The 23,469-nt window shown below is 31.2% G+C and overlaps 1 protein-coding gene across 1 annotated transcript in view; it reads left to right on the top strand.

The window, feature by feature from the left end:
- Nucleotides 1-13,796, top strand: part of LOC130897177 (pinopsin-like) — a 32,601-nt gene extending 18,805 nt beyond the window's left edge. The window contains exons 5-7 of the mRNA XM_057805900.1: nucleotides 488-620; nucleotides 10,437-10,667; nucleotides 13,126-13,796. Coding sequence (XP_057661883.1) covers nucleotides 488-620; nucleotides 10,437-10,667; nucleotides 13,126-13,377 — 616 coding nt within the window. The 3' untranslated portion in view covers nucleotides 13,378-13,796. The remainder of the gene's footprint in view (nucleotides 1-487; nucleotides 621-10,436; nucleotides 10,668-13,125) is intronic.
- The last annotated feature ends 9,673 nt before the right edge of the window (nucleotides 13,797-23,469 follow it).

Genomic DNA, 23,469 nt, shown 5'->3' with positions numbered 1-23,469 from the left:
CACTTTACTACCATATTCTAGACATGTTAAGAAAGCAATTTATAGAAAAAATCGATTTTTTGAGCTCATCACATGGTATGACCCCCTTAATCATATTTGTTAGCAAAAATACCAGGTTTTCTGTATTTCTTCTACGTCAGTTATGTTCAAAAGCTCATATATTTGGAACTCACAGCTTGTCCACGTAATTTTGGAGCGAGTTAAATATATCTTCTTCACTTGTTTCATAAATTTTTTCACTTTAAAACTATTAGAAGGTAATTGAAATATTTGAACAAATTAAAAAATTCGGTTGAGAAATACGATGTTAGAATGCATTTTTCTGGTAAATATCTAAACTTCAACGTAGCTTCGGTGTTTATTGAGGATTAGTTAACTGGCTTTCAACGTTAAATCATCACTATACAGTAAAAATATATTATGAGAGAAACTCTCGTCGAATTGCTATGATTTTTTATTTATTTTCATATTTCTAATATTATTGCAGCTGCTCGGTAAACTGGGAAGAACAAACATCGAATGCTCTATCATACATCCTTTATTTATTCACTTTCGGATTGGTGCTGCCATTATCAATAATCACCTTCAGTTATGTTAGTATAGTACTAACTATGAGAAAGGTAACATTTTATTCATTATTTTTCGGTATAGTCACTAATGATTAAGTTTTCTGAGATTATTTGGTAGTAAAAGCTATTCTCCATTAGTAAACCATGTTTAGGATTTATCTTAAAATCGCGAATCTTATAGAGTGTTATCTATAAAGTTGAAACCTTTAGATCTGGTGATTGGAAAAAATCTAACTCCACTAGTTCTGATTCAACATTTGTTTTTATGTCTGGTAGAATATGCACTATTCGTCATAGAATAAGCTACACTATATGTTTAATATCAAAGTCGATGGTATGATGGTAAGTTAGATTTTATTTTTACTACTATAGTTGATGCATTAGAAGACACAACCATTATAATAGAAATTAATAACAAGTGAACCTTTCAAAACACAACAAGGATTAAGACGAAGAGGGCCCCCATCAACGGTACTATTTAATCCAGGTTTGGAAACCATAATAAGCATAATCAAAATCAACAGAAACGAAATGTTGTTTAACAGAAGTCACCAATTCTTAGCTTATGCCGATGATGTGGCGTTGATAACAAGAAACAGAAGAAAGCTTGAAGAAACCACGATACAACTAATAACAGCAGCAGAAGAGAAAGGTCTACACTTCAATAATGACAAACCAAAGTTTATAGAAATAAAGAATAAATGTGGAAGCAAGATAAAAAACAACTTTAAAGTACTTAAACACGGTGGAAGGTTAATAGAATTCGAGGAAGTAGAAAATTTCATGTATTTGGGTGTACTACTAGAAAATAAATGCCAAGGAGAAAAGGCAATCGAACTAAGAATTGACAAAAGTAACAGTCTTAGAAGATTATTGACATCGAAAGTGATATCCAGATCTACGAAAGTTCGAACTTTTAAGACTCTGATATACGCCTGTTAAACTTGGATAATGACGAATAAAACTAAAGAGAAATTGGATATCTGGGAGAGAAAAATTTGAAGAAGAATTTTTGAAGGAAAGCAGACAGAGTTGGGATGGGAAAGAGATCGATTTATAAAATTGATACACTTTTCAATGAGGTACCAATCAGTGCAATTATAAAGACTAAAATATAAGAATGGCTAGGTCTCTAGAACGAATGGACGAAGACAGGCTCTTAAAACGAGTTGCATGGAAGACACTAGACGTCAAGAGGAAAAGAGGTAGACCAAAAAAACGGTGGAGGGAAGCGGTGAAAGAAGATCTTAGAAAGAGAAAAATTCACAGCTGGAGAGAAAAAGCAAGGGACCGAAAGAAGTGGAGAGAAATTACAAGGTACAAGAAACAACTTTATAATAGAGAAATTATTGCAAGCACCAGAAGTTCTACAACAAGGAGTACAATCAGTTTAATGCTACTAAGAGATGGTAAGGTAGTAGGCCCTGATAACGTACAAGCATAATTCCTTAAACTGCTTGATACTAAAACGATATCTCGATAACACGATTCTCATGTACGTGATTCGCATTTTTGGTAAATTGTTTGGTGTATGATTTTTAGGAATATTTCAAGTTATGAAACATCAGGATAATGAGTCTAAGATCTTTTTTGCTTTGGGTTTCTTAGAGGGATGAAAGCTGAGCACAACCACTGTTTGGGGTAGTGACCTGTCTCATATATGGTGTTGAATAATTTATCTATCTAGTGCAATTATGCCCCCTTCATCTAGAAGTTCAAGTATTTCCGAACGAGTTGCACCTTATTCAAGTGCTTTGTTATTTTTTATTCATCTATTGATTTTTCAATTTCTTCTTCTGTTATTGGTGGACTGATCAGTAGTAAGTGAGATATTGATATCAATTTCAAGTCTAACGTCGTTAAATAGTTCTTCTTTATATTTCTTTATTCTTTCCTTCACTATCGCTTCGAGAATTATCTAATTTCCATTAACAGCTCTGTTCTTGTTTTTCTTTTTTTGTAAATATGACAGCGGTTTCTTTCAAGCTTATTTTTGGTCTTATGAATGTTTTTATACATGTTTTTATACATATTTTTGTTTATCTTTCATATACATATAAGGATCTCGTCGGTCACCAATTTTCTTGTTTTGTTTTACGATGGCGGTTCAAATATAAATCGGAATTTTACTATACAAAATTTTATCATCAAGTTTTAGACCTGAAATATTTCACTGTTTTTCTGGATAGTCTCCGTCATAATCAACATACTTTTGCCACCTCTCCGGAAGCTTCTTGATGCATTTTTCGTGAAAATCACTAGGCTCTTCTTCTAACCATTCGTACACGAAGGATTCAATATCCGCATTGTAATCGAGTAGGAATCTGCCAAGTACCTTTTTCAATTGATCAAACAAATAATAGTCGCAGAGTGACAAATCGGGACTATAAGGAGCGCGTTCGAGTATGTCCCAATCCAATTCATTTAACGTTTCCATCATAAGCGGAGCTGTTGGCGGTTTGGTATTGTCTTGCAGCAATATCGAACTACGGATTGGAATGAATATCGCATTGTAGGCAGGTTTCACCGTATTTTTAGTAGATAGACACTGCGCGTTCACAGTTTGTGGTCAGTAAAAACAGTCGACCGCAATTGATCCTTCCATGTGCCAAAACGGTACACAACACCTACCACGCTGACCGTGTTACCTTCGCTTTAACTGGCGGTCCTTCGTCTTTCTTGCTCCATTCCATAGACCAGCGTTTACTCAGAGGAATATAGTGATGTACCCAAGTCTCGTATGTAGTTGAATATTATTTATAACAAATTTTCTACCTACACTTCATACCGTTGCTGAAGCGCCTGTAAACGTGTAGTCTTGGCACCCATCTGGCTGGAATACTACCTATGCTGATGCCCATTTCTTCAGCCATATCATGTACAGTACTGCGTCGTTCTCCCAAAATGAGTTTTTCTATAGTACTGATGTTCTCATGAGTAACACTTGTTCTTTGGTGCTCTTCTCGGCCTTTTTGGAAAGCGGAGCATAAACAACGAATAATGATGCGTTGCACAACATACACAACAACATATTTTTCTCAAGTATTCTAAAAAGTGAGGTTACGTAGTCCCGGCTATTCTCCACGATTCGTTATATTTAAGAATTCTTATTTATATTTGTGTAACCCTTGTATAAACTTGGGCTTTTTACAATATCTGTAATCCAAGCTCAGTAAATTAGAAAATTTTGATCTTTCAAAGATAAAAAATTAACTTAAAACCTGATAAAAGACCTGAGGATTTACTAGATCTTATATGAATTGTAGTGGTGGATTTGTTTAAGTTTTATATTCAGGACACTTGTATCGATTTTATTATTCTGTTACTGATATATTTATTTCAAACTATATCAACCATATCATCAAACTGATATGAAAGTTCAGATATAAATTGGAAGAACGAAACATGATTGACAGTTTACGTTTATAAACAGATAAAAACTTGGAACTATTGACGCGAATATCATCAATTATTTCGAATCATCTATAAATCATTAACAATACGAAGTACAAATATTATGTTAGTATTTTTTCTACGGCTCATATTGAAATAACACAATATGAATTTTTTAACATTCTCTCATTTTATGAATAAATAAAAAACTCCTCGAAATAAAATTCATTTTAAAAATATGATATACAAAATGTAATTGAATGAGTTCATTATTTTGGTTACTGTACTGGTTAATAAAAAATCTAACTGATAAATTGATACTGTTCAACGTGAAAATTCAATTTTCATCCTTGAGATTGAAAAGTCGTTTTATTCTCTACTCCAGAATGTTATCGCTTCAAAGTTCATTGTAGTAGTAAAGATAAAGAATCAAATTGTAGTTTCCGTGGCAAAGTTTGAGAAGTGAATATATTTTGATTATAAATTGGCAGTATCTTAATATAGATTTGAAATTCCATGCAAAATTTTCTTATTCATTGCCTTTATCAAAATAAACAGTAGAGAAGCAGTTTCGAGAGTTTGATAAAGTAGGACAGCTGAAAACAGCAGCTGCTAATGCACTGTGATCGGATATTATACTCAAATTGGAGGAAAATCCGGATACATCGAGTAGATAGGCATCCACTATATTAAATGTAAACCATACGAGGATTATCTGCAGTGCAGACTTATCAATATAGTGGCGAAATTTCAGCCATATTGAACGCTCAATTCATGTTTGACAATAAATAAAATAAATAAAACGAGACATATTGAAAACTTGGAAATGTTTTTCTCTATGTTATGTCAGGAACTTTTTGGATAACCCCATTCACTTAGTGCCTATTGTCGCACATCATTCTAAAATATTTTCTTGTGAAGACTTGAAAGTAGGGTGGATTTCAATAAGCTGCAGGTATTAACATCATATCATCCAACAATGGTACAGAATTTTGAATCAAATCATAAAAAGTTTTGAGGAGATAAAATTATGAGATGCAGCTACGTGCGATAAAAAAACTTTGTTTACCAATTACTTACCCAAATAATCACTTGTTTCCAAATGAAATGAAACCTTAAAACCTCTGTCAACTACACTATCGAAACAGACATGCCTCAAGTAAAAGTCTTGGGCCCATTTTTACGCTTAATAACAGTCATTGCGACATTGCTGTCCTCGCAATAGATAGCAATCTTCAGGTAGCTTTAAATAAACTTCAAGAACCTCTCAATTATGATAATCAGCTTTCCCTCAGAAATCGAAACGAGAAAATCTCATATAGAGTCAAATGAAACCCAAATTAATATCAAATGCAGTAACAAGTTTTGACACAAATTCTTATACAAAATATGCGTAATATTCGTATACAGTTATCCTTATGCCAAAGAAAAAGCTTCTATTGACGCCAATACAATAAAAATATATTCAAATGAGTTTAAGACCATAGGAATTGGAACAAAACAGTAAAACAAAATACATTGTACTGATGATATGGAAATATCTGAGAATATACTGAGAATATCCCAAAAGTTCTCTTTGAATTCAGGCTCTCTCACATAAAAGTGGATAGAAATGATTCCAGTCGTGGCCGCTTGATGAGAGGAATTTTCACTTCAGTTTGTCGTTTACAATAATACGAGTAGGTACTCTTCAACTGAATAGTTTTAGGAAAAGCTAACTACCTATAAAGAAATAAACAACGTATAAGTCGTACAGGGTAGGGAGAAAATTCCTTACACAGAGGTTGCTGATATTGTTTCTTGGCTCCAAGGTGGCGGAAGCAGGAATTTCATTATTTATAATGAGGATTTTCATATTTACGAGGTGTGTAGTGAAAATAAAGACTAGAGCTGTTACAGAAAAACTACGCATCGCCAAACGTAGTCTTCCAAATGTCTATTGTAGGCAAACCAGTGTAACTGTGATATCCATTTGTACAGAGGCTATTTTTTTGTTTTGCCTTTAAAATGGAACAACGGATTTAACATGAAACTTGACTAAAATTTATTGGAAGAATTGTCTCGTAATGAGTGGTTTTAAGTGATTGAAGCGTTTTCAAAATAGCCGAGAAGATGCTGAAGAAAATTCACCTTCGGGTCGCCCTTCCAAGTCAACAACGGATGAAAATATCAAAAAAATCGCTAATTTTGTCCAATTGGATCCAGCTGGCAAAAATATTTGTATGAATACTTTGAATGCAATTTAATCTTTTATTTTGCACTGTGGGACTTCTACCTCTTTCCTGAGGTCAAATCTGCATTGAAACGAATAAAATTTGAGTCTGTTGAAGCTGCAAAAGAAAAAGCACTTCTGAAAGAACTGACAAAAAAAGACTTCCAGCACTTTCTCAATAGAGGAGATGTACATATTGAACGTGATAATAAATAAATGTAAATTATATCAGAAAAAAAAGTTTCATACCTCGTATATATCCACCTGAAAATCTGATTATACATACTGAGGATTGGTGAGGTTTTTTTCCATATCTACTAATTTCACACTTCCACATATAAAGTTAATGTTATCATTAGTATGAAACTTTCCAATTAATTTAACAGTAGCACATCTATTTTTCACGCTATTTCCCCTTTGATCGATAAGGCTATTGAGTTTTTAGTAGTAGAGTTATAATACATCAAAAAGAACTTTGAAATTGATTGATTTCCTTTTTTTGTAAAATTTCCAAAAGCAATGAAATTTGAATAATTTCTGTATAATTACTATTAATTTATATTGTGATATGAATGGTGATTTAGTTTGTAATTGCTGGCCAAATATTTGATAAGAAATTGGAGAAGACTTTAACATATACAGGACAAGGTTAACTTGTATCTACATTAAGACGTGTTCAGTAACAACAATGAAAAAACGCGATTAAACTCCATACTACATAATCACATTCTCAAAAAAATCAAAGGTAGAGACAAGGGAAAGATGCAGACTAAAGAAAACAGAAGGCCATTCCTAGAGCTCCCTCTAGGTATTTTGGTGGAAAAAGGTGAATTGGAGAATTATTTCTCAGTATTGCTCAGTGATAAAATGAGAGGAGCTCGTTGTGATTGGGTTTCAGAGAGATAGAGAAACTTTTGTGAGGGATATGTTTGCAATGCTATAGATGGGCTTCTGCGCAAACTTTCGCTTTCTGTTCCACGTACACACGTTATATTCCATTAGAAAATATACAAAGATATGAGTATACTAATATTCTCAATAGGATTTTGAAAAAAAATGTAAAAGCTAGCATTCAGAAGCATTTGGATAACTTAATTTTATTGAACTAGTGATTTTTATGTTTTTCTCATTCCAAATCAGTATAATAGCTGACAAGTTATGAGCTGAAATATCATCTGATCTAGAGAAGATGTTGTACTGGTTGTGGTTTCCTTTTCTGGTTTTTCAAAGAACTATATAGTAGTTATAAAACCGTACAAGCTCGTGTTCTTTTAGTCAACATTTTTGTAAATTTAGATCCTTTTCTAATGTAATTATGAGAAAAACTAAGCATAATTATCTCTCAACAAAGGAAGATAAGACTTCAATATACTATTTTCAATTCCATTCTCAAGCTTTCCCATGTAAGTTCACAATTACGGTGTATATACTGAAAGATTAATTAAATTAAATACTGATTCCAGAAGCGTCAGTGTAAATTCCACGAAACTTATCCCATTAACTCATTGTGATACAAACTCATATCCAGAAACTGGTAAAATAATTTTGTAAACTATATTAAAGAGTATTCCGGCTCAGTCACTACGAACACTATACCCTAACCATAGAATATCGAATTCTGAAACGTATTTAATTCAATTTGAATTTTACATCAAAGTTATTCGTTTTGCAAGAGGAAACGAAGATGTTTGATATCGAACAACAAATTAGAAAGGATGATATAGGGTCAATAATGTGTGAAGTAAATACTCGAGAATACGTTAGGGTGTATTTTAAATAGTTTAAATTACTCAATATTTGAGCGACAATTTTAGAAGATTATACGCTTCATTATTATAATCTCCGACTTTGAAAAGCAGCGGGATAGAGTTAATGAAGAAATTTTTCAAAAAGTCTACTAAAAGATTCAAAAATAAGTATCAGATGACTTTTATGTAAAAATGTAGCACAAGCAGAGAGAGAACAGTTACTTTACTACTAATATTAGTTTACTATCTTTTTAATATTAGTATGATCCTGAGAAGGAATTTTGCTAAAACTATGATATTTTTCTTCAACTTTTTACCTCTTGGACCTTTTTATATGTTCTTCTTAATAAATTGATTTTAGGTTTGATTTGTTTGAAAACTAGTTTTTGGGAAAGGTAAAAACATTAACGTTTCGACCTATTTTACTCTATCATCAAAATATGACTTGTCATTGGTAATTCAACATGAATATGAAATAAAAGTTTGTTATCAACCAAAATAAATAATTTTTTTTTAGTTCTCATGTCTCTATCCCAAATTTATGAGAGTTCTCTTGTTTCTATGTGAGTGGAACATTTCCAAAAATTATTTTTTCTTTGTATTTATCCGTTTTTGTTTGGTATTTCATAGCCTGCTAATTTTATGCCATTTTATTTTTTCTTATCATATTTATGACCTCCTAATCTTCTTAAGAAATTCTGAGATGTTTGTTCTACGTAAATACAGTCGTTATAGGTACTTACATTATTATATAACTGATTTTGTTCTCAGTTTAGTAAAATTCGATAATGTATTATGTCCGTTATGGCTTAAACTAAAATAATAATTAAAATTCCTTAATAGTTCTTGAGTAAGTAATTGTATATATGATAAGGAAAATTGTTTCGATGTTAAGTTTTTGTTCTGTTACTTAAATATGATCATAGATGATCCAAACACTCAATCTTTTCGACGATTTGCTCCAACAATGGTAGAAGTATAATTTTTTCTCTGCTTACCAACGTCCCTTTATATATTGGTTTTATAGACATTTAACGAATTTGTCCAGCAACTTTTTCCAATGCAGTTGCTTTGCTCTAGCGTACCAAATGCGAATGGAGCAAGGATATTTTTTGTAGAAATTTCATTGACCAAGTTAAATAATAATTTTCAAATTCTCATTAAGTTTTATTGAACTGTCATTTGTAAGCGTTGCAAATTAATTTCCAATGTACAGTAAGATGCATTGTGAACTTATTCTAAAACTATCAATAAAAAGGGGTCACTCAGTTTTTCATTCCTCAAAATTAACGTCTAGAAGCAGCTTCGCAATATCCAATACCATTATAGTAGACCAGATCTTCATTTTCATCAAAAATTGCTAATAATACACTTTCTAGTGTTCTGTATGTGATAATTCTTATCACTAATGTCAATAATTTTTTGTCTTTTGATCTTGACGCTAATTCTGATTCATGTTTTGATGAAATATGAATCTGGGGTAGATAAATCAACAATACTTTCACTGATAAACTGCACCGACTTCTGTGAGTTTGGCAACATTATGTCATGCGAATTACGTAAAGAGGCCGAAGGACACTTTCGTCGTTTAAAACAGGATATTTGGTTTATGTAGGTCTGTACGTTTAATTTATATAAAAACCTCACACAAAAGTAATAATTACGAGGGTTGCTATTTAAGTTTTGAGATATGGTAACACTAATGTGAATACGTCAAATATGACATTGAAGATAAAGTTTGACATTTTAGTGAGCGTACTTAGAACTTGTTGTCATACGAGTGCTATTTTAGTTGTTTACAGACACTTGAAACATTAAAAAAATGGAATTATATCGTAAACATTTCCTTGCGATGATTTTCTATGAATTTCGACGTAAACTGAACCAGCCTCGTTTCGACTCTTGGTGATGAAACACTCTTCTCGAGCCAGCGTGTTTAGCTGATTCTCCACCTCCGCTACAGGATGATTTTCGTGAAGATCGTCCAAAATCGGCTGATGTAGCAGAAGCTGATATTGCAAGATCAACATACCGTGAGTTTGAGGCATACCTGGGCATTAGTTCAATTACATTTAATATTGCACAAACATTTGACTTTCAGAAAGATTTGTTCGCATTGGAGACCGCATAAATATTCATATGATTGAGACAGGCCACGACTCATGGATCTATGCAAATGAGCCCCAAACTAAACAAAATTTAACTATATCGTTATTTCAAGAGAATCTATGAATATAGACGATTCTCATGAAGATATTCGTGGTATGAGCATTTAAAAACATTAATATTGCGAATATCTATAACCACGGCAACAGAAGAATTTCTTTGTCGAGCTTTGTCAGGAATAAAGTATTTTAAAACTAATATAAGTTAAATCAAAATGCAGAAATTTATTATGAGGACCACTGTAATAGTTTTGGATGAATATCAAATGATATCGTAGTTATAAAAAGCTCTAAATTATCTATTTTCAGTGAGTTTCATCAAAATAAATCATCATAAAATTTATTACAGAACAATTTAAGCATGGGTCAGACTACAAAAGCAGAGAAACGTGTTACGTATATGATTTTCATGATGATTATAGCCTTCCTGATGGCATGGTCACCTTATGCAATATTTGCCCTTTTAGTACAATTCGGAAATCCTTCAGGGGTTACTCCTGCAACTGGAGTGATTCCAGCTTTACTCGCAAAAAGCAGCATCTGCTATAACCCTATCATATATGTTGGACTCAACAGTCAGGTAAATTTTCCACTTACTAATTTTATTGTTTGTTATACAGCTTCTTCAGAAAGTTATTTGCAGGTATTTCGATGTATGTTGAATAAAAATGTTTAATAGTTATTTATGGGGTACTTACTAGATTATTTTGCCTTAAGGGCGATAGTCTTGAAAAACTGACCTTCTGGCCAGAGAAACTTCGAAAGATCATAGTATGGAAAATTAGCAATACTATATGTCGTTGTATCAACAAGGAATAGTTCCAGGAAAAGAATAATTTGATAGAGAATTACTTTAGCTTATTCAATTTGTCATTCAAACTATGGAGAAAGAAAAAACTTGTTTTATTTTTATCTAACCTTGATATTATTATTGTATATATACTGTTGTTAATACGATAAGCGACAAGTTATTTAATCGATAAAAGTTCAAAATTGAAAATTCAACAAAGTTTTGAAATTCTCAAAGAGATTAAAATAGACGCTGAAAAAGCATCGCATAAATAAGATGATCGAGTTTTTAAGAGGGTTGCAAAAATGTTGTGGAAATCTCAAACGAAACTGTAATAAAATCAACTTGTAAAAAGATTTCCTAGTGACCATTTTGATTGAGGAGTACGCCTTTGAAGCCTTCTTTGGATAGGAAGTGGAGCCAATGCGTTGAGATGAATTTCAATGTGGTGAGGATACTTCTAGGGGAAGTGAATTATTTTGTCTTTAACGGACTTAATTTTAAGGTCACAAGCAATTATATTGTTGGGTGTATAGAGCATTCACAAAAATTCTAGCTACCTTTGAATGAAATTTGTACTGGATGGCTATATTTGAGTTGGATGCATAGTTGAATTCCATATCTGCAGATGTATTTTGGTGTGATTTTATATATTAGTACATGATTGAATGGATTCTTGTATTTATTTACCATCACAGTTTCAAACCCGATTGCTTTCTTTCGGTTAGCATATATGTTTTCCAGGTTAGTCGTCGATCCAGATGAATACCAAAATATTTTACACTATCTTTTGCTTCAGTAGATATGTTTTTAGTTGCACAGATCCCTCTACCTTAGGTGTAGGTAACATTAACAAATTTATTTCTATCCACTTTCACCCTCAGGAAAATAGTGTCTAAGTTTGTTTGCTATATTTGAGAGGCTCTTGGTGCGATGCTAGAGCAGCAGTGTCTACATATTTTGCGGCAGTTATGTTTTTGTGATTGGAAATATCAGTCGTGTAGATAATATAGAAGATCGGATCATTGTGGTCAATACTTGCACCCCTTATATGATAGTTCCTTCAGGATTTTGGCACTAATTAAGTTACATCCGGGAGATTGGGTTGAAAATGCTGTGCTTATTGTTTTCATCCTGTTTATAGTGAATTTTTGGATATGGATATTCCAAAAAATATTTTGAGCTTGAAGAATGGCGAACATATTGGCTTTATCTTGGCTGCTTTTTGCCTTTGACCTTCAGGAATGTGGAAAGAGGAATTAGTTTGGTTTTTTTCGTTGTTTTTAAGAACTCACAATCTTCTGTTGCTATTAAGTTCTGTATTTCATTATTTTTATTATTTTTTTATGGGGTTTCCAGTTCTGAAGCTGCTTGACTCACCTTGTGTTGTTAGCGTGAGCTTGTTTTCTTTTCCAAATTTTCTTCAATTTCTATTAATCCATAATTTCATATTTAATCAACCACGATTTAGTAAATTTATCTATAATTAGAGTTGAGCTATAATTTGTTATATGGATTGATATAATACGATGTTCAAATATATCATTAATGTTTTTTTTTGTTTTTAAAAACTCAACAAAAATTGAAAATAAAAGTATCCATATTGGTTATTGACTATCAAACAAAAAAACAAAGAAAATGTCCTTAAATTTCGGTTTAATTGGTGAATGTTGTTGTAACGATGACTGAAACCAAAACTTGCAGAAGCTGAAGCAAGTATGACTACGCTCAAACTCTCCAAAAGGATTGGAGAGTAGTGCTGAATAGTGCTGAAGGGTATTAAAAAACAGTATATTCCCAAAGAATGAACTTTTCTGGATGTTAGCAGGCTTATTATCTGATTTCACATTTCCTCACAAGAACTAAAGACCATGACAAAAAATTATGAATTAACCTTTTCTATGGATAATACAACATTTCAGAATTTTCAATTGTATCCAAATACAACCAAATGTATATTTTGTTATATTTAATTATTCAATTTGTGAATAATTATAGAAAACATTGGAGAATTGAGTTTTCGCATTGCGCATTCAGCTTGTAAGGGCTGTTACAACGATGTCTTCTTGCAAGCCAATAGAATGTGGAGTGCCCCAAGGATCAGTACCAGGCCCTATTTTTTTTCTACTGTTTATAATTAAGATCAGCTATGTAGATGTCCGTGGTAAAATATATCCTTTTGCAGACGATACTAACAGCATAGATTCTAGTTTTCAAAAAATATTAAAATTTCCGATATTTGTTTCAGTTCCGTCAAGTTCTGAAGCAGTTTTTGGGCATGAGAAGTGGCAACACAGAGAGCAACGGTGAAACGTATGCGGTTGGAGTCTCGAAATTCGTATCATCAAGTTTAGCAGAAAATAATAAAATTGGAAAACCTAATAAATCATCGAACATCGATAGAGTGAAAGAAGAAACATTTGTTTTTAGTAATGTTGACAAGTTTGATGTTAGAATTGCACGAAATCATAAAATAAGCTTCGATTCTAGTCAAGTTTGAGCAAAATGAACATTGAAGTATATCCATGGCAATTTGACGAGAAATAAATATGAAATTATTCTTGATTGTACTAGAAAGTAATTATCGACTTATGGGTATTGAAATTCGCTGTCAAATGAGATTTAAAAATTGTTAAGAAAAGAAAACTGTATTAGAAGAGTTAATAGAATTGACAAAAGATAAATTGGTATAAAGGGGAGAATAGTCATTGGTTCAGGCTTCATAAGTATTACAATTCTCCATTTTAACTTTTGAAATAATTCAAAAACTATTATCAATATTTTTCCATTTTCATATTTAAACTTTTTACTAGATATTTCATAATAAAGTACATTTACAGGGTAGTATGATATGATGATGATATTATGTTGTTTGGCGAAATTATTTTTGAAAGTCAATAATTATATTTTTCAAAATAGTTATTTGTTTTATTCATTTTCCTGTATAAAGCTCCGTTATATCGAAATAAGACGTGAGAGTAAGATTGTATGATGGACTCAAATATTGAAACATAAAATTGAAGGAGCAATAAGTAATCCAGGTGGCTAAAGTAGAACTTGACAAAGAAAGAGATGTATAGATAAACAATTAAAAAAGACATTCTTCTACTGATGCTACCTATACAATGTTCCACTTTTCCCATCGTTTCCATACGATCAAAATTTGAAACAAGAAATTTTGTTATTAGAAAAACAGGTTAATCGATTTTTATAAATGGTTCCGACAAATTTCACGTGAATAATGTGAAAGATCTTAAGACAAAACATCAAAAACTAATGGATCGTCGCTACTGATCCATTCGTGGATCATTCTTGCGTATAAAACTGCTTAACATCAGTAACGAATATTTTCACGATCCAAAACAGTTAATGTATGGGATGCTATAAAATAAACTCACCCTTATATTTATACCTGTCACTAATAGGGTCGTATTATGAATGGACCCAACGCCTTTGTCTGTGTCAGTTCATTTCGAGACATGGAACAGTGACTTTCACGGAGACTGTTCCAGGAAACTGATGACAAGTTTAATTACAACTTTATGGCGTAATCAACGTCATTTGGCGTTTTTATTTAAAAGAATTGACAAATGAGAAGTTATAATAATAATAATAATGTATCGTAACATAGTCGCCAAAAGAAGAAGGTACCAGGTCTGAGTAAAAATGAAATTCACGACTTTTTATGCAAACGTGACATATATTTTGACGAAAGTGAGGAAGAACTTCAGGAAGGTCAAAAACTTTGACAACCAGCGATATCCAGTTCACCAAATTGTACTGGGAGACATTCGAATGGATATTAGAGAGATAGATCCGCATATAAAAATAAGTTTTTCACAAACTAGATGAAGAATTACGCTTCCGTAAGCTACCAGCTTAATGTGTGCCGAGTTTGCTTACGTTAGACCAAGTGCGCGTTTGAATGAATATTTCCCAAACCTTATTGACGCGGTCTAAGAGAAATTTTTATTTGAACTTTTTGCATTGATTTGTAACTATAGGAGAAACCAGTGGATTCAGGTCGGTCACTACATTTCTGAAAATGAAGAGAATGGATTGTGAAAGACGATCGGAAATATTCGTCGACAGAAAAAGCGACCGTTATTGAGATAATTTTGGGATTGACCATGGAAAACTTATACTCAAACAATAAATCGTAGAAATTAATAGCCTATGCTATGCCAAATGTGTAGAACATGTCGAAAATTTGAATTTGATGACTTTCAGGATTTTCTATAATTATTGGAAATTGACCGAAATAATGAATTAATTCCATTCAGTTTACACACACTGTATTGTGATGTTCATAATTTGTGAATTATGTTATTAAATTATAAAGAAAATAAAGTTTGCCATCAAAATGTTTTTGTTTTTGTATGAGACAATCCCTTATGACAATGAGTTTCTCTACAACAAAGTCATTGATAATTATTAACTCATAGAGTTTTTGATTTTTCTATGTTTAAGAAGGTTTCAAAATTTGATGATAGCGGTGAAGTTACGCCGTTCGCATTAATGCTTGAGTCAACATCACTTAAGCCTCTTAATTTCAAACAAATGTGATATACCGATATAAAGGAGGGAAGAGATTTTTTTTCCAAAAATTAAAACTGAAATTTTAATTATAACACATCATTCTTATATCCTCAAAGTCGAAGCATGTCAGCTTGAAGGAGAAGTTTGTTATATTAAATATCTTCAATCTCCTTCTTCAAAACAGTATAATATCGATAAACGATGAAAAACGTGTTTCAATATTGGAGCGAGATACAAAGAAAGTTACAATACAGTTATCCTTGTTAAATATCAGAGGGTATAGAGAAGGATAACAATCTTTGTATATAAAAAGGTCCATTGAAATGCGTTCAGAAAGGATGGAGCCACATAAGCAATAGAATAAATTTCTCTCCCTACATTATTTTGTACAATGTTATTGAAATTGTCAATAATGTCAATTCATCCACAATTTCCATATCATACTCTTTCCATTTCACCAATCACCACCCAGTGGACCAAAAATAACTACCTTCGATTAGAAGCTGCTTCTTTCTAAGTCATAACTTTTCAATATGGAAAGTATATTAATCGCGCAGTTTTACTATATCCATGATAATATGACTATTTCGATAAAAAAACATGCAATACAACATCAGAAGATGAAAATTAGAACTAAAAGATAACGAAAGTAGTTATAGAGACGTAGAAGACAAAGAAAGTTACTATAAGACATATACATGAAAAATAAGCCAGAAACATTAAAATTAAAAGAACTTTGAGACTACGGAAATGGAAATATCAGATTTTGAAACATATTTCACTAGACCTATAAATGATAATATCATAAATATATATAATAAAAATTATAAATATATATTACAACTTAAGAAATATTACATCAAATTAACGATACGATAGTGTGGTGAAAATAGCAAGGAATTAATCTCCAATTGGAACATGGAGTGAAGGTCGACAAACAAAGACATGGAGAGACAACCTAGAGCCTGAAGAAGAAACAGGTAATAGTCTTATTAAGGAACAAATATTTGTTTGTTGGTGGAGTCGAAAAATTTTTGAAAAACCCTCATAGAGTAGAGATCTCGGTAAAGACGTGAAAAATTAATTAGTAATCCATATTAATCCGACAAAAATATAGGAAATTTAATAATAAGGAGAAAACTTCTATAAGGTAAGTTATACATTTGATATTTTATTATGATCCACCACTGTTCATCACATAACTAAAGTCACGTAAACGCCAGTAATTATCCGACTTTTTAGTACCTTTGCTAATTTGGAGGTCAATTACATTCAATGTTAGAACTATCAACTGTGATTGCTGATTGCAAATTGTTTAAATTTGACTTATATGTAAGACGAATAATAGTTTTTATTGAGTCTACTTTATTAGGTACTTGTTAATGGTCAAATTATAAATCTGCGTCGTATCTAATATTAACAGAGACGAATATGAAATAGTTCTCAATAATAATATTGCAAATTTGGAAAAATACGTTGTTTTATTAGGGGTTTAACCTTTGTGGATACTTCAATATTCAGTTCCAACAAGAATTCATGAATATTTAGTTGATTCTATTGACAATTTCGCCAAAGGGAATTATATAGAGGATCGAAAATATAGATAAATAGAATATTATAATTGATATCATTTGATTTGCCATTATATCAACGAATGATTGACAACCTACACTTATGAGACAAATAACCAAGAAAATTAATTTTATTCAGAATAGATCGATTAAATTTGAATAAATTACTGATTCAACCTCTAAGTACATCCTCTATAAGGTCTCATACTCAATATTGAAAGAAATCAATGAGCCCTTATTCTATTTTCAAGCAAACCCTGAATGCCTTGCATATATCGGGATACAATTTTATCTGTGAATTACAATTAAAAAGAAGTTTAGATGATTTTTGAATTGAAATTGAAGAATTTTCAAACTTTATGGTATGAAAGTACCAAAAATCCTGATACACACATAAAAGTTGAAGACTCTATATTCAAAATTGAGGGATTCTCATGCAACCCATTTGAGGGTTGCTTTCTTGCTGTCTTGATTAAGTTCAATCACGTTCAATCTAAAAATTCGCTAAAATTAATACAGTAAACCAAACTCACATAACCTCAACATGGAGTAGCGTTAAATTCAACCTTTAGTACAGTCAATTATTCACTCAATTATAGCGTTGTCTCTTTACACTATTATTAATATCAATTTAATGAAACTATATCGTGTGTTTTGTAATTGTTCTTAAAAAGAGGACAATCGATTTTATATTGTTCTTTTCGATTTCCATTGATAGTAGAAACGTAATTTAGATAAATCTTATATTGAAATTGAAGACTTTCCACTCTTTATGGTTTCAAACTCAAAAGATCCGGAGTTGATGCAATATTTATGTGTCTAATGAAAAATAAGGATTTCTTCTTTGAGAACTTGGTGAAACCATTCTTTGGGCTTAGATGCAAAAAATTGTCGCATTGCATTTCCAACATTTCCGTTCTATGCATATTTTTCTCTCACAAAAGAATTCTATCACGGATCTGAATATCTTGCACAAAATATTGTAACAAAATTGGGACCTAAAGATAAAACTTCTTTTACTTCATCAGTTAAATTTTCTATCCATTTAGATTTTATTTTATTTGTGTTTTCAGCAATCGGTTATTGTTTTAATATTAGGTTATCAATTATCTTAAATTTTCTTCCTTTGCTTATATTAAATTGTGATTCAGTTCTTTCTCCACATTTTTCACCATATGAGATAACGACTTGAGCTTTCCTACATTTAATCTAGTGAACCAAATTCGTAGGGATACCACACGCTTGAGGTTGTTTTGTCCGCTTCGTGGTTTAACCTACATGTTATTTTATGTCAGGTTCATTCTCTCCAAGTGCTCATTCAATTACTAATTTATCATCTCTACACTTTTTAATTGTTGTAAACTTGGACCAGCTGTATTTGATGAATTCATTTCATGGTCACCAATTCTAGGACACTTCGTCAGTTTCCTGTATAATATGTTTTAAGAAGGAACCCGATTTAATTGGAAGGATAGGAACATAAATATTTGATTAAAAAAGGAGCAAAGTATTCTCCACAAAAAATAATTGCACCGAAATAAGTACATAAAATATTTTGAAAGGAATTTGTTTGTCTTCCTTGAACGAATGAGGCTTCGTTCGAGTCAAAAGTCATTGTCTAGAACTCCCATTAATTTCTGGTCAAACATGATAAAGTGGAAATTACTTGGAAGAATAGAAATGTATACCTTTGTTAATTGTTTCTGTATTGCAGCCATTATATTTCTAGATTGGGGTAAATTACACTTTGATGCTGAACTGTTTAAAATAAAGTGAGAATGTGATTGGAAAATTGAAATTTTTTAAAAATAACTCCAACAAAATAGAAAATATTGATACTTCTATTATCAAATTAACACCGAAGAATTCGTAAGACAACTTACATCGTTAATATGTAATGCTAGGACGTGAGAAAATTTCTCATAAAACCCCCCGTTTCTACTATCTGGAGGCTCATGCCATATGGTTAACAATCCCTAACTTTTACTGGGACAATCTGTACAATCTGATGATAGATAAAAACGTTAAATTCAACCTTCAGTATATCAGTTATACACGTCAATTATAGCGTTATCTCTTTCTACTATTTTTACTATCAATTTTAAGAAACTATTACGTATGTTCTGTAATTAGTTAGGTGAGGTTAAGTTGAAGAAGAAAATCGATTTTATATTATTCTGTTCGGATCCTACTTATAGAAGTTAGTATGTAAATATTTGTTTCTACAACTGCTATGAAATGCGACGTATTTCTCATAGCTAACTTAATTTCAAAACCACATATTGGTTACACTATCTTATATATTAAAAAAATTGATGATTTTCATTCCGAGTCCGTTCAGGCGTTCTACCCAACCGATTTGCTTAATGTTTTTTAAATGAAAGGTATTTTTGCACAGATCAGCCATTAACCATCGGATTTCATTTAATTTTCACCATTCTCAAGTTACACTCAAATGCGATTTCCCCCTGTACATTACTTATGGGAGTTTTTCACATACACACGTTCTATCCTCAATATCTCAGGTGCTATTCAAGATAGAGACTTCGTTTTGGTTTAAGAACACTCGCTGAAACATCTTCTTTCCTTTGAGCTTTTAACCATTTAAATCGGTTGATTGGGAGAGGAGGTAGGCGCGGACATTCAATGTGGAATTATGGATTTTTGTAGGTTTTTGGCAATTTTTCTACATTCAAAGATCTATATCTCAGGTTCTAATATAGCTACAGAGTTCGTTCTTTTCTATTATAATGATTTCTGATACTTATTTAATGGATTCGATGCGAGCGAAGCCGCGGGTAAAAGCTAGTAAGAAATATTATTTCTCACGGCACTTTGTCCACACTACATATAATAGACTAGACTAGAATAGACAAAAACTGACGATAATTTATTTGGATATTGGCAACTTCAGATAGTTAACACAAATTTCAGATTATTTTATTTCATATTATAGTTTTCATTCGTGGTTTGATAAAAATCGCAATTTCCATCAAATATTGTTCAAGCAGGATATAATTATACCAATTTATAATAAATAAAATGGATACTCACAGTAGTGACGATTTTGATATCACTCCGAAAAAAACCGCAAAAATAACTTTAGATTTGTTGCCGAAAATTTCGAGGATAAATATTAATTAGCATACTAGAAACATATGGAATAGAGAAGAAATACAAAAATAAAATCGTTTTCGTAAACTATACTTTTTGGTATACTTTGAAGAGTTGTCGCAAACTTTAAAGGCGTCTACACTTTGGTCACTATAATCAATTTTGCGAAGTATAAAAAATAACATTGATATATCCACGTATCAGAAATTACGTTTATTTTTGAAAAGAAAGTTCAACAATTACTTTCCCAAAAAATCAAAAATATTGACACAAGAATTTTATTTTTTCCTTGAATTAACATAGATCTTTCTAATTATTGGGCTTATCAGTAGATAAAAAGAATTAAATAATCACTAGAAATTTCATTTTAAATTATGGTATTGATGATAGGAAAATCGTCAACTCCATTGAAAAACCACTTGAACCCTTTACAGAAATTACACCGTATAACCCTCCACATCTAAAATTAACATAAAGAAAATTTAATAAGGAGAAATGACGTTCCGAGTTTCCGGGTTTAACTACACAAAATTGTAAAAATTTCACAATCAACTACAATTTTAAATAATATTATTTAACAGTTAAGAGGATACTTTAGTATTATTTTGGTTTTACTTATAATAAAAATAAACATTAAGTTCCATTACTTTTATTCTTTCAATTTGTGCAGTTGTAGAAAAAGTATAGTGTGCAACATGTGGGAAAAGTACTTTTCTCAGTCGTGTGTTTGTGTCTACACTCGTTAGTAAACCAAAAAAAAAACGTTGAATGATGCGAAACATTATAAGTATGGCGATACAATTTCTGGACAATTGTAATGCTCCTTAGAGCTTTTTTTTTTGATTTTTTTTTATTCTTTTGTTTGTTGCTTCCAGCTTCTTCCGTTATTGTGGTCAATTTTCACTTATCCAATATTTTATATGTCTTCTCACAGTCGATCTCTCAATCTAATTTTCAAAGATCTACTTGGCGCATTTTCATTAGGATCTAATTTTTCACTTTTCTCATTATAGAACCCTGCTATCATCTTTTTATATGTCCATACCACTTTCTCTATGATTTTATGAATTTAAATATAGCACATCTCTCTCAAATCCTCATTTACTTACCTTATACATTGATTCTCGCCCATTTTGTTCTTCATTAATATTCCTCCAAACATTTTCCTCCAAATTATCATTAAGTTCCTTCGAAAGAGATATATTTTATGTGGTATAGATAACACAAGCTCTAATGGATACTCTTTATATTTTGAAATCTGTTTTGTGTTTAAATTATTATTTCTTCTAAATCTGCAGTATTTCCAATATGTTCTATATCCAAATCGTATGCGACCTTTTATCTTTTCTTACCTCACATCTTTGTCATTCACAAGTATTTTAAACTTTTTCAAAAATGTTCTTTTCTTTTTTATGTTGGTTGTAATCATTTGTCTTCTTGTGCTCATCATGAACTTGGTATTTCTCTTTCTTATTACTATTCTTGTTATCCCCAATTCCTTTTTCATTGTTTTCTCGAGAGTTTCCTGTCTTAGGTTTATTGCTTCGTCTATCTCTTCTGTTAAACCTTAGCGAAAACTTAATACGTTTGGCTTTTCCACTATCGTATTTGTTCTTTTGATTAGTTTTGTCGCACCTTCTATAACTTCTACGTTATTTATTCGTTTACTTTATGCTGTCGAAAGCTCCTTTAAAATCATTAAATAATGTATATTCGTAGGACTATACTTGTATCTCCGAGTTTATTAGTGTGTATTTTTGGCCTTATCAATAAAATTGATGATTTCATGTGGTATTTCATAGAAAAATTCATGTTTCTTTTTCCCATTTTTATTTTGGAATCACTGAAGAATATAAAGATATTGATTTTTTTTTGATATAGGACAACATCTCAATCCTAGAAAATAAATTAAGAACTCGTAAATAAAATAAAATCATGAAAGTACATTGAAAAATTATAGATTGGTACGCATTCAATTATTAATCTTCGGCAATTGAGGATAGAAAATGTTTGTATGTATGTACGTATAGTATGAGTATAATTGAGTATTTCTTTCTCAATACCCTCAAATTTAATCACAAAATAAGCAACAGTAAATGGAAATAAGTCAGTTGATAATGTTCGTGACAAAAGATAAGCCTCATTTAGTTTTTTTTTTTCAATTTATAATCACAACAAAAGTGATTCCTATCTGTGTAACGAATATTTCAATATTAGTATTGTATATATGCTTGGCTACCTCCAATAATTTTTATTATTTCATAAATTAGTTTTTAAATTACACACAAAACAATCTCCATGGGGTATTAGTGCATTACCTTCTAGACCAGCAGGTAAGTTATGTATTTGGAGATCAATTTGCATTCTTTTGAGATATATTGTTTTTAAAAGTACTAGGGATTTTAAAGTAAATAGTTTATGCGTTGATGTTCGAAGAAAACTCTTACATCTTTTTTGATAATTTATTCAATTTTAACATGCTGTCAAATTTTTTTTACTGCTATGAATTTTAATCTAGCACAACTGATTCAACAAAAAACAAGTAACAAGTACCAAAAAAACGCTTTCAAGAATAGTGAAAGATGTACTGCTAAGTGGATAAATAAATTAGAAGGAATAGTAAGATGAAAATAACATGTTTCATAACAGAATCAAACTGATTTAACTGAAAGAACGAGGGTTAAATGTACCAAACAAATACTGGAATTACTAATCGAACAGAGAAAGAGCTCCAAAAAAAGCGTCGGATGTCGTGATAGTCCGATCATTTTATACAAAAATTTGTATAAAGCTGAAAATTTGTAGGAATGTTCAATCTAAATTATAAATGGAATTCATAAAACCAGCAAACATTTGAATTTAAATTTGAATTCGGAGAAAAATTGTAGATTATAAAATTTTTCACACGTAACCTTTCAATGCTTTTATTTATAAGTGTCACCATTTCTGAGACAGTAGCTGAAAAAAATCCATGCTATCTGTGAGTTAAGTTATGTTGTCTAAAGGTCGCGAATAATACTTACCAAAAAGATATTGGTTGTGCTTGACAACAGGCTGTAATTTTACCTAACACACTTGAGTTTTAATAAATTATAATCATATAAAACATCGTTCTTATTTATTTCAACACACCTCGTATTCATTGAGTATAGACTACGAACATTGGTAATGTCTTAAACTTTTTATTTCATTTTATTTCAATAACATTATAAAACTAATATTAATTAGTCGTGTTTCTTGAAAATGCTGATAACTGAGGATACTTGGAAATATCTTTGGGCTCCTCTATTAAAAGGATAGAATTTAGCAAGGAATAATAACATCATAAGCCTGATAGAGATTTTGATGCAACAGATTTTTCGTGGAAG

This window comes from Diorhabda carinulata, chromosome 8, assembly GCF_026250575.1.
Source record: "Diorhabda carinulata isolate Delta chromosome 8, icDioCari1.1, whole genome shotgun sequence".
Classification (NCBI taxonomy): Eukaryota; Metazoa; Arthropoda; class Insecta; order Coleoptera; family Chrysomelidae; genus Diorhabda; species Diorhabda carinulata.
Note: the sequence above shows the minus strand (reverse complement) of the source record. Positions and strands in the feature narration are given on the sequence as shown.